The 12,055-nt window shown below is 48.4% G+C and overlaps 1 protein-coding gene across 7 annotated transcripts in view; it reads right to left on the bottom strand.

Moving 5' to 3' along the window:
- Window positions 1–888: 888 nt before the first annotated feature.
- Window positions 889–12,055, bottom strand: part of MAPKAP1 (MAPK associated protein 1) — a 211,676-nt gene continuing 200,509 nt past the window's right edge. For 6 of the 7 annotated variants that reach the window (XM_080927363.1, XM_080927361.1, XM_080927365.1 and 3 more), the window contains 2 exons: window positions 5,730–5,827; window positions 889–2,265 (listed from right to left, as the gene is read on the bottom strand). In XM_080927363.1, the coding sequence (XP_080783489.1) occupies window positions 2,140–2,265; window positions 5,730–5,827 (224 nt within the window). In that variant the 3' untranslated portion in view covers window positions 889–2,139. The other variant, XM_080927366.1, reaches the window with a different exon arrangement.

Here is a 12,055-nt window from a genome sequence, read left to right as displayed (position 1 = left end):
CAGCGGGGATTGTGGTACGTTCTGGTGTGGGACCACGTAACTTTATTGTTCCTTACCCCCATGTACGACAGCCCTGCATCTGAGGGGATGGAAAGCCCCTGAAGGCAGCTAGCAGGGATATGACCAGTATGGCCGCCTACCAGCCTTGGCCTTCCACAAAGACAAGAAACGAGCTGGGAAGGACACGTCAGCAGAGTATCTCCACATGTTGCTGCTGACCATGCCTGAGCTGGGGGCTTCTGGTCCACAGCAGCCAGCAGGTTACAGGTAGTCAGGATGACTAGGTTGGCCGAGAGGGACACCATGGGCTTGACAGCACTAGCCAGAGTTGTTGGTAGAGGCTCAGACACTAGGCTAGACGGTACTGACTTAACCCTGAGAAGGGCTGGATCAGTTCCTAGGGAAGCTTCTTCAAGGCAAACACAGGTAACTGGCAGGCTGGTTCACAGTGGCCCTGAGGAGTTCAGGCTACAGCTCAACCGACGCAGCACCTCGACTGTAACACCAGACACCTCAAACCCCAGAGGCCCGAACCAGCTGAGAGCCACATAGCACCAGTTGTGGAGAGCAGAGCCAGAGATTCCCATGTCCCTTGAGTAAAGGGATGACCAGATGTGGCTTTTGCACAGTTTAGCAAGGCTGGGCACTATCAACTGCCAGGGTGCCCACCCGCCCTGAAGACTTGCTGTGGTGTCACCATCTCAGCACTGCATGCTCAAGGCTTTAGAATTCAAACCAATAAACAAGAGGGTATTTATGACTTTTATTTTAATATTTTAATATTGAATATGTGACAAGATTTAATGACCAAATTAGTCATTTACATTTTCAAAGATATCTAAATATAAAATTGCTAAAAATTCAAATACAGAGCAAGCTACAAATAGTATTTCTTTTTTTGGGGGGGGGATAGGAATGGAAGACATTAGAAAAGGGTGCTTCTGTTTGCTGAACAGATCAGAATGAGAGAAGCATTCATTCAGTCGACCCCTTTGCAAAGAAGCACACTTGTCTCTGAGATGCTTAGACACAATGAGTTAAAAAATGTCCAAAACACAGGTCGTATAAGATCTCGGCTGTGGCCCTGGCCCAAGACAGTATGAAAGAATGCTGCCGCAGGCGGGACCATGGTGAGGTCTGCAGAGGCATCTGGTGTAGACAGAGGTGTGGTGTGGTGTCAGGGTGCTGGGTACCTTGCCTTTTCTGCCCAGGGCTTGCTCTCCTTCTCCCTGATTCAGCACAGCAGCGGCAGCAGCGGCGGCGGCGGCGGCGGCGGCGGCGGCGGCGGCAGTTTCTGGCTCCACAGCAGGCACCGGTAAGAGGATCAGAGACAGGCTTCAGGGCCAGCGAGGCAGGCTGACTATATAAATCTTGCTATGAGAGAAGACTGGCTGGGAACTCAGCACCACCTAGAGATACTGTCACACTATCCTTCCAGCACCTGTCTCTTGGATCACAGGTGCTGACATGTTGAGAAGGCCTTAGAAGGGGAAAATGACAGCCTTGGACACACGCATGCAGGCATGCACCCACGCACGCACTCACACACGGCACATGCTAGGTCCTCATTCCTAACTTTAGTAAGATGCTATTCTCAAAGCAAATGCACTTGTTTAAACAAATGGCACAGTTCAAACTACTGGCTAAGCCTAAACATTGCTTCTGAGAGCTCCAACCACAGCTTTTGTAATCTGCCTGTTCAATATGGGAACAGATTTTAAAGAATATAGTCAATTCTCCGCCCCAAAGAATGGTCCATTATACCAACCATGATAAAGAGTACACCTGTTTATTAAAAGGAAAAAAAAGAGAGAAATGTACACTTTTGTTCTTTGTTTGCTTTAAGAAATTTGATCAAGTTGCAAGGAGACGTGTGGCATGGCTATGTACATCCTTGGTGGGACTGCCAGGCCGTGAACACGGCTGACAGCGCTTGGCCCCTCCAGGAGATGATCTGGCTCCCGGGCATTGCTCCTTAGAACCGCTGCCAAGTTTCGGTCCAATGGCCTACCTCTAGACCTTCGCCCTAGAGCCCAGCAGCCTGTGCCTGCGGGTCTTGGCACCACAGGATGCCAGTGGACTCTGGTCCACCTGGCCTGGCAGGCAATCTGGGCTGTGGCACCAGACTGGAGGCCAGTGTCACTGTTGCCCTGATTTCTTCTCCTTCTGGAAGCTGAAGCTTGTACGCCTGTTCAGTTTTTTTTGTTTTTGAGCAATATAGTCAGCGCGGGCAGTGCTTGCTCGTGATTCCAGGATGTAGTTAACCTAGAAAGCAAGAGGACATGGCCATCACTTGGCAGCACTGGCTGTGCCCTTAGGGTAGAACATGGGGTGGAAGGGAGGTTAGGTTTGGGCAAGGGATCCTGGGACTAGCTGCTCTGACACTACAGCCTGGCAGGCCAGGAGGAGCCCTTGTCTCACCACAGGCAGGAGGCCCAGTGCAGGCTTCTCAGTCACTGAGCAGTGGGGCTACTGACTCCCAGGCTTATGTTCTTTGGTATGGACTGCCTCCCAGATTGCTCCCTACTCTCAGAGTTGTCCAGCCAGCTCCCTAGTCCTGGTTACCACATCCCTGGCCTCCACATCTGAAAGAGGAAATGTGAGAGGCAGTGCTCCCCCTGCCTCCGGACAGTCTGGCAGGTGTCCTCCAGTGTCCACTGCATCCACCGGCCAGGACCAGATAAGAAAGGCGAGGAGACTGAGGTCAGGGTGGACTTCAGTTTGTAGTGTGTGTCTTCTCTGGGCCACCTGTGCACCTGCAGACATGGCTCCCCTGTCTCTTTGTAAAAACACAATTCCTTCACTCACACATCCCGAAGCCTCACCAGAAAGCTCAGCCTTGGTTTGGAGAAGGTGGTTAGAGGCTCTCGAGCGGGACAGTTGCAGATTGAAGCTCTGGCAATGTCCCTCCACACTTCCGACAGCGGGAGGTACAGGCAGGCACGAGGGTACAGAAGGCCTGCCTCACCTGGCCACAGCCTTGCCAAGTTAGCAGCTGAGAGCCATCAATCAGGATGTAGGTTGGCAAGGGTGATCTGGGACAGCGTGGACAGGGTGTGGGGATAGTGGGAGGCATATTCGTGCTTGGTAAACACCATCTCTGGCTTTTATTGTTTGGACTCAGATGACCCGGTGTTTGCAGTGTATTTTTGGCACATTTAATTTGACAAAAGCATTTTAAAATGGTCCTTAACAAGCCAACTATTCCCTAAATTTATTATCTTCAGTACTTTGTGATAATCACATAGATAATTTTAATGCAAGATTAATGTAATAATCAAAAGATAAAAACGCCCTTTGGTCTGCCATTAGCTGGTTAATATGCTGTGGCTTAAAACGTGCCCAATTTTATGCACTATAGAGGGTTTTACTTTCGATGCACTTTACAGCTTAAGGCATAAAAATATAGGGAGTTTTCATGGTCAATAAAGCCACAGCCTCCATCACTCAATCACAGAAGAACCCGGTGTGAAGAGCCCAACAGTTCCTCAGAGATTCATCTTGGGCCAGCGGAAGGAGGAACTGAGCACTGTGCAGCTCCAGCGGATGTGGTAGGTGGAGGGCATTTCTCAGCAGCACAGGTCTCCAGGGAGGCTCTGCATCCTCTGAGACCTGAGCCTCCATCTCCTCACCTCGAAAATGGGGACAATGATGTCTATATTCTGCAGGTCATTTGGGAGGGTTAGATGAGATACGGGATGTGAGACATGCTGGATGTAGCTGTTACTCAGCCCCTACTGAGGGGACCCTTCGTCATCCTACAAAAAGCCTGTCTGTGATGGCTAAGCTGGCACCAGCCTTTGGGTCTTAATTTCTCCATTTACTTTTGATCTAAACTCTCATTTTTACTTGAGTCTAAGATGGACCTTAAAGAGCCTCAATTTAACATTTCTGTCATATTGTGGAGCCTGGCTGGGGTCTCAGAAGCTAAGCTCTGGCACAAAGTTCATACTGGCCTGGCTGAGGTGTGGAGAGAATGTTAGAAAGCTGACATACAACCTTCTCAAAGAGAGAAGTCAAATTCAGCCTTTGGTCAGGACCACAATAGTTGTGAGTCAGGCAGGTCCAGGGACAAAGCCCTCCAAGGTGCATGATGATGTGAGATTTCTGCAGACATCCTGAGATGCGCACAGACATTTCAGGGGAGAAGGCAGGCCTGGGAGTGTGGGGTGCAGAAAAGCATGTGCTCTGAGGGAGCATTCAGTCCTGCAATGATTTCTCTGCACTTGATCTTCCGTCTCAAACCCAAGTCATAAACCTGTGTTTCTGTCATCAATCTGCTGGTGTGAAATTATTCTGATGTCAAACACAAGATTATAATTTTACTAGAATCCTTCTCACGTCTTGAATATTTTAATGCTCGCTATAAAAATAAGTCCAGGTCCCGATGAGGGGGAACTGGGATATTTCTACCCACTCAGCAAACACCTGGGACAAGCTCCTTGGACTGTCTTGTGAGGTTCTGCCAAGTAACTCTTGGCTCCCTGGAAATCAGCGGTGCAGAGTGGGTACTGTCCTCACCCTTGTTCCTTGGGGAAGTTCTGGTAGTTTGGCCTGTGAACTTCTGAATCCTCCCAGGACAATTTCTTGGTGGCCATGTGGTGTGTGACTACTGTATGCCTATAAAGCCAGGGAGCCTTAGACATTGGCAGTGCACATTCTGGAATCTGGTACATCAACCATCAAGTCCTGGTTCTGCCAACTTACCAGAGTCATCAACCCAGCCGAGTTCCCCTTCCTCTGGGCACTTTGGTCATGCATAAACGGGAACTTTCAAGGGTAGCTCAGCTTCTGTCACCACCACCTGACTGCTTCTCCCGGGAAGGAATGACCCATCTGGTTTATTCACACCTGAGCAGCCGCTTGCAGATAGGGGTCATGCAGCTACTTTGGTCACCACCTTACACGTAGGGAAACTGAAGCCCAGGGTGTAAGGTGACTTGGTCAGGGTCATCCATGCCTGGGAAGGGGCACATCTTCCTTCTTACTCCTTAGCTCTGCTTCTTCTACTTGTTAGACCCTACAGGATTTGCCTTAGGAAAGGGATATTGGTTTTGAGGAGTCCTGGTCAGTTGTACCACAGAGACCATTGGTCTGGGTGGCACTTGGTACTTCAGAGAAGGGGACCTGCCCTAAGTTCCTAAATCAACAAGATCATGAGGTGCCTCCTAGCCTGGATACAGCCTCTCAGAGACCCGGCTTGTTGCCTGTCCCCTTCTTGGGTTGCTGGAATCTGCTTGTTTACCCGGGGCAGTGTCAGCAGCTTCCCCTTTACAAGCCACACAGCATCTCTGGGACTGTCAGCATATTGGTGTAATGTGTATTTTGTTCTGTCTCCCCTGACAAGGGAGAGCTCTCTAGGGGCAGCATAGCCATTGCTGAGGCAGCTGGAATGCTAACTTAGCACAGGGAAGGTACCTGGTGCGTGTGCTGGGCTGAGCTTTATCTCAGGATAGCCCCAGTTGGCATGCTTCAAACAGGTTGAGAAAATCACCTTGAGTGATTCAAAACTACTGTCTCCTCAGCTGGCTCTGGAGCCTCAAGGGACTCCTGACAGTGGTTGGAGAAAATAAATGGTGCATGAAAGAAAAAGCAGAGAAGAACTAGGCCTTTGGGGGCTGGAGGGAAGCCGACAGTCCTGCTTTGGCTGAGGCAGGTGTGGCCCTGGCCTGAGACTAGTCCAGGTAGAACCCCACCCTCCGACTTCTGGGAGGCCACACTGAACTCACCTTGAGCACGATTTCACTGACTGTGGTTGCGTCAGACTCGAAGTACAGGTGCTTATAGTCATGGCTGCTTAGATACGTGAGCTTAAATACCGCATGACCTGGAGAGAGGGGAGGGTCCAGGTGAGTCACCACGGAGGGTAGGGTGCCCCGAGTGTCCTCCCTGATCCAGACTTTAGCGAGAGCACGTGGAGGATGGATGGCCGTGTTCCCTGGGGAGGCTGGGTTTCTCATCACAGGCTGATTCTAAGGCAGACAATGAAGACTCACAGTGCAGGTCCCCTGTGCACAGCACTGAGGAACGTGCCTCAGGAGGGCTTGCCTTCCTAACAGTGCTGCCTCCCTCTACAGGGTCAGTACCGAAGCACTGGCATCCTGAACAGAAGGCTGGTTCACCAATGATTACTCTGCAAGTAAAGTAACTGCGCTCCAAATGAAATAAGCGACCAACAGGACAGTGTGTGAGCAACAGTTGGCCTCATCACTGTTGGCTCCTGCTGGGGCATGGCCTGGTCTGGTCACTGCACGGAGGCTTTTCCTAAAGGCCATGGGAGCAGATGGCTGCAAGTGCTGTTCTGCAGACAGCAGCACGCCTGCACCTTGCAATGCCACCAACCTGAATCCAATTCTTTCCCACGCCTTCCTCTCCCTTCAGTTACTGACTTCACTTCTTAGACTTGTGTGGTCCAACCTCACGTCACCTCATGCCTGGCCGATGGTGCTCTTTTGCCGGTTCCACCAGATTGATGTGGGCTCTTTCCTGAACCTGTCACCATGACCTACACGGGAAAGCTCTCTCAGATGCACTTCCTGTGTGGCTGCCCCCCATATGTGACTGTCAGACCTATTTCTTGTTTTGCCTGCCTGAAGCTATGTCTACAATCCTGTCTGTACTTGATAGCATGCACATGCCCGACAGGTCCACAGTTTTAAATAGAGCAAGAGATGTCAGTATGTGTGACCTTCACAAGGACAAGCTAAGAGGATGAGGCTCCTTGGAGTCCCTGGCCTCAGCCCTAAACTCTTAGTTGATCTACACGTGCCTGGTCTTGGCACCTGAGAGACTTAGGGCCCTTCTAAGGTCTTTTTCTTCAATTGTCGTGAAGCTGATTTCCAATACTGGCAGCCAAAGATACCCTGAGATCATGGTCCTGCTCACAGAGACCTGTCTAGACCACGAGCTCTGGGCACATGACACCAGAGGCCTGCATCCCCCGGCCCCAGCCTACAGGCCCTTCTCAGCTTCACCAGGCCACACATACCTATTGGGCCTCCTCATCCATTGTCCTTTTAATTGAAGCAGTTTCTGGTTACATTATTAATTAATAATGTCACCTACATTACTGTAAGTTCCCCTCCTTCCCGGAGAAATCTTCTGGGGACTTTATTTACAGTAGCTAATTTTTCAGATCTCCAAAAATAAACTGATATATGTTGTACATTTGTGGCCAGAAAAGTTGAGCTGCTGGTATTTTATCCTGGAAACATCATTACAAGATACTAATTGGGACTATAAATCGTATATTAAAAAATTACTAATAATTTCTAAAAAAAAAAAGCCCCTCACTTTCAGTCAGTTGACAAATTAAGCTTGATTTAAAATTGTGGCTCTAAAACATTAGAATTCTTGACTGGAATCTAATCAGTCCATTAATGTATAAATTGCTTGTTTCTGATAGGGAAGTGAATTGTCAATGCTCTCCTTCACTCAACACTGGAGTCTCAGTAATGTCATCCTGTGGAAGAACAATGCAGAGACATTTGTTGGCCATGCTGTGACCAAGCGGAGCTATCTATGAAGGACACAGGGCCGTGAAGGACAAACAGACACATTCCCCCAGGAGGCGTTGTGTGGACACCTGGTCATGACTCAGACATCATGGCCTAGGGCTAGGAAGGACCAGAAGGTCTCAGGGAGGCCTGCAGACTTGAAGCTTCGGGGTTCACTGCTCACTCTGGTAAGTGCCCTCACGTGCAGTCTATGCCACCTGCTTCCTCCTGTCACTGACAAACCCTCAAGATGCAGGTGGTGTGGTTTGCATGAGAAGCTGCGACATCATGAGAAGCATCCTGTAGATTTGGCAGTCAAATGTACACAGCACATGTGAGAGTCTGGGAGAGAAACCTCGATACACGGGCCTTGTCAACTGTGGCAGGCACAGAGGGGAAGCCTGAGGCTCATCTGCACAGGAGCTGGGCGTTAAAAGAAATCGCTGTTAGCCAAATCTCAAAGGCCAGAGGATCACCTCGACCCTGCTTTCTGCTGTTCTTGGCGTATGTGTGCTCCTTGCCTGTCTTCAGCTCTTGCTTCAGTGCCTGAGGAGGAGGCAGATGGGAATGAAGGACTCACTCTCTTGGACCTGACTACTTGTCACTGGCAGTGAAAGCATCTGCTCCACTGAGGGAGCCTCTAGATATGGCCCTGACCGAAGCTCTGTGTGCTCCCAAGCAATCTCAGACTTGAGCTAACCATCTGCAACTGGGCTAAGGGTGATGGATAGCCATGGCAGGCAGCCATGGACCAGAGCCTGAGGTACAAGCTCAGGTCAAAAACAATAGCCATGTTTGCACTTATGTTAGAGTACAGGGCCAGGGGATGATTTGCCCCTGAGAGGTTTTGCCTGGAGGTCCCTCACTCCAGCCTCTGGGCTTTGCTGGCTTAGTTTCTGTCAGAGGACAGGTTGGGGCAGGGTAGGGAAGTGAATGAGGATCAAGTGTGATGTATGTTTCGAGGGTCCTAGCTACAGGTGCTGCCAAGGAGACATGGAGGTGAGAAGACTTGTCAGGTATGGGGAAGAGCGCTTTGGGGTAGTTTTATGGAGGACAAAAAGAGGCAAACTGGCTGTGGAGGGACCCAGAGCAGACCAAGTTCCTGGTGTGCAGACAGGAGGGACTCGTATGCCTGCATCTGCCAATTAGTAGGTCTGAAATGGCAGGAACATACATAGTTGAGCTGTATTTGGGGTGCTTCCCTAGGGTCCCCCAGAGTCCAGAGGGAGAGAAACCAGTTGACATAGTGGTCTGTGCATGTGGCACTGAGCTAAAGAGGGGCAGAAAGAATGCTGACTCAAGAGAAGAGCATGGTGGGTAGGCCTGGCTATCTGAGTGTGGCACATTAACTGCCATGAACCTGCCAACTAGACACGAATGGCTTATGCTACATGGTGAACTTTCACCAGAGGGTACCGCAATAATTATTTTGAAGGTACTGTTTTCAGTTGGGTTTCTCCCATCCAACTTGCTTTTACAGGGCCAGAGGAATAAAATGCAGCCTAATGGGGGTAAATGTGGCACCTAAGCATTGGTCACATGCTCAGGGGAGCCACTGAGATGTTACAACTGCTTCTGAATATTGAAATGAAAATCTTTATATGTAAATGTGGCTCTACATTCACATATTTTTAAAGTAAACCAGAGAAGATGGAATGGAGTCATAAGAGGGCTAATTACAATCCAAATGTCAGAAGTAGAGACATGGAGTCTTTCTGTTGTAATCTGTCTTCTGTATTCATTTTCACTAAAACAAAAGATGCCACTGTCTCAGGATGGGACAGCTACTAGACCTTGCTGTGGAGGGAAGTGCTTCTGGAGAGAGAGAGAAGAGAAGAGGGAGAGAGAGAGAGGGAGAGAGAGAGAGAGAGAGGTGTGTGTGTGTGTGTGTGTGTGTGTGTGTCTGAGGACACACCTGCCAGCACCAACAGCAGTGACACCTGGCATGTGCCACAGCCATCTCTGCCTAAGATCCCCAGCCCCAGTGGCATATTTGCCCAGAACACCAAAGTGAGCTGAAATCTCTTTTCTTTCTTTTCAATTATAAGAATTATAAAAACATCAAAATTGCTTGAAATTCAGAAGACAAAGGAAAACCTCCACAATCTCACACATAACCCCAGTAACAGTGCAGCGATACCCACAGGCGTCTCTAGCTGTCTTGAGTTTTCACAAGGTTTAATGAAATTTGAGAGGTTTGTTGCAGCTTTCTTTGAGGTAAGGTTTCACTGAGCATCCCTGGCTGTCCTGGAACTCACTCTGACCTTGAATTCAGAGATCCACCTGCCTCTGCCTTCTGAGTGTGGAGATTAAAGGTGCTTCACCAAATATGCCTTTTTCTTTTTAACTTAACATTTTCTGTCATCCCACCTCTGCTGTAATCTCCTGTGATGCCCCTCCCCACATGGCTGCATGTCATCCCAACTGGTGACAGGATCTGTGCTTCACACTGTGGCTCTGCTGGCACCTTGGAAATAGCACTCAGGAAATAGCAGCACCATAAAGGAGGCTCTCGGATTCTCCCCCTTATGGCAGAATGGATGAAACAGTCGGCTTCTGGTGTTAGGCTGTTTCTAATTCCTCTTGCTTAGAAGGGCATAAAAAAACCTCACTGGACTTCTTGTGGGAAATGAACAAGAGCACACTTTCTTTTGGTCACTTTATTTGTTTTTGAGACGGGATTTCATACAGCCAAGGCTAGCCTCAAACTTGCTATGTAACTGAGGCAAACTTGCAATGTAGCTGAGGCTAGCTCTGAACTCCTGATCCTCTGACCTCCATGTACTGAATGCTGAGCTTAAAGTGTACAGTCAAATGCTTGGTTGCTGGCTCTTCCTTTCTGCAGCTCTGGTACTCCTCTGGTCTCATATGGAGTTGCTAGCTGAGCACATTACAACGAGAGAGGAACTAGAGCACGATGACCTCTGCCCTCTGACACACTGATTGCATCTGACCTACTTGGCCTCTGTGCACATCTTACACTTCGATGTTCAAGCAGGGGTACCTGGTTTAGCCTGCTCTCCAGATAGCAAAGGCTTCCAGGGAGGCTAAGCTGCTGTCCTAACACCAGCTGCACCTCCCTTTCAAGGTAAAAATCTGAGTCTCTGTAGTCCGCTGGACACATGGGGGAGTCACTTCCGGCTGGGAAGACGGATAGCTATGCACACTGAGGAAGTTGTGATATTGGCAGACTGAACTCACAGCTAGTCAGAAACTGAAGGCAGATCCAGAAATTGATGCCCATTTTCACTCTTACAGCAAAATAAATTGTACACTGGCCATATCTGGAGGTATGGCTTTGATGGTCTTATCCTCCAGGTTAGGGTCCAATACAAATAACTCCAGTGGTGCAAGCAACCAGCACAAATGGATTTGAAGGTGTCTGAGCTCATCTGTTTAATTCCTATGTCTAGAGAACCTACAGTCAGCTGATGATGCAACATCTAATTTGGATAATAAATTATGAACTTAGAAGAAAAGACAAAATAATACACAAAGACCCCATCTTTCCTTCCAAGGAAAGTCCTCTAGTACAATGGGAGGTATTGCTACAACAGTCACTCCTCAGACTAGCTCTCACGTCCAGCCCTCACCCAGGTCCTGACAGCTCTTGCTGCTCTGATCTTCTCTAGGTTCAAACATCTACCTATACAACCGCCCTTTTCAACTACCTGTACATCTGTAATCCCAGCACCCAGGAGGACAAGGCAGGAGGATTGTCTGGAGTTTGAGGCCAGTCTGGACTACAGAGCAAGACTATATGTCTCAAATCCATCCAAACTGCAGCAGCAACACCAGGTCTGGATCTGTTTCCTCCCTCCTTCGTGCTCCCTAATAATCCGTGTCCTGGCTGCCATCCTCAACTCCAAAACATTTGAAGATGGTTTTCGAGACCATACATTCCAGTTCTCAAACTTTTTGGTTCCAGGGGCCTTTTACACTCTTAAACATTACTGAACCTAGAGTTTTAGCTTATATGGATTATAGCTATTAATTTTTATTATGCTAGAAGCTAAAATTGAAAAATTTAAAGTAAATTTATTCATTAAAAATATAAGCCCATGAGTTAACATAAGTATGTTAATTGAAAGGCTCTTATATTATCCAAAGTTTAATAAACATGGTTTAAGAAACATTATTTTAGGACTGGAGAGATGGCTCAGTGCTAAGGAGCACTGGCTGCTCTTCCAGAGGTCCTGAGTTCAATTCCCAGTAACTTCATGGCAGCTCACAACCATCTGTAATGAGATCGGATGTCCTCTTCTGGTACGTCAGTGACAGCATACTTATATACATAAAAATTATCTTATTTTTATTATATTGGGTTACACTAGGCAATTGTCATTTGAGTATATAATCTGTTGCACATAGAACCAAGGCTGCATGAATGTCAGGAGGGCACTCTACAGCATGTCTGACCTATGGGTCAAGCAGCATTCTTCACTGATGCTCTTTGTAAAGACTTCTGATGTTTACACCAATAAAGCTCCCAGTGCAGTGGCTTTTTAAAAAAGCATAGTTGTAGTATAGAATGTAAAATCTCACTAGTGAGCTTTCTG

The sequence above is a fragment of the Micromys minutus genome (genome assembly GCF_963924665.1).
Source record: "Micromys minutus genome assembly, chromosome: 13".
Classification (NCBI taxonomy): Eukaryota; Metazoa; Chordata; class Mammalia; order Rodentia; family Muridae; genus Micromys; species Micromys minutus.
The sequence above is the reverse complement of the archived record's forward strand: the minus strand, read 5'-3'. Positions and strand labels throughout refer to the sequence as shown.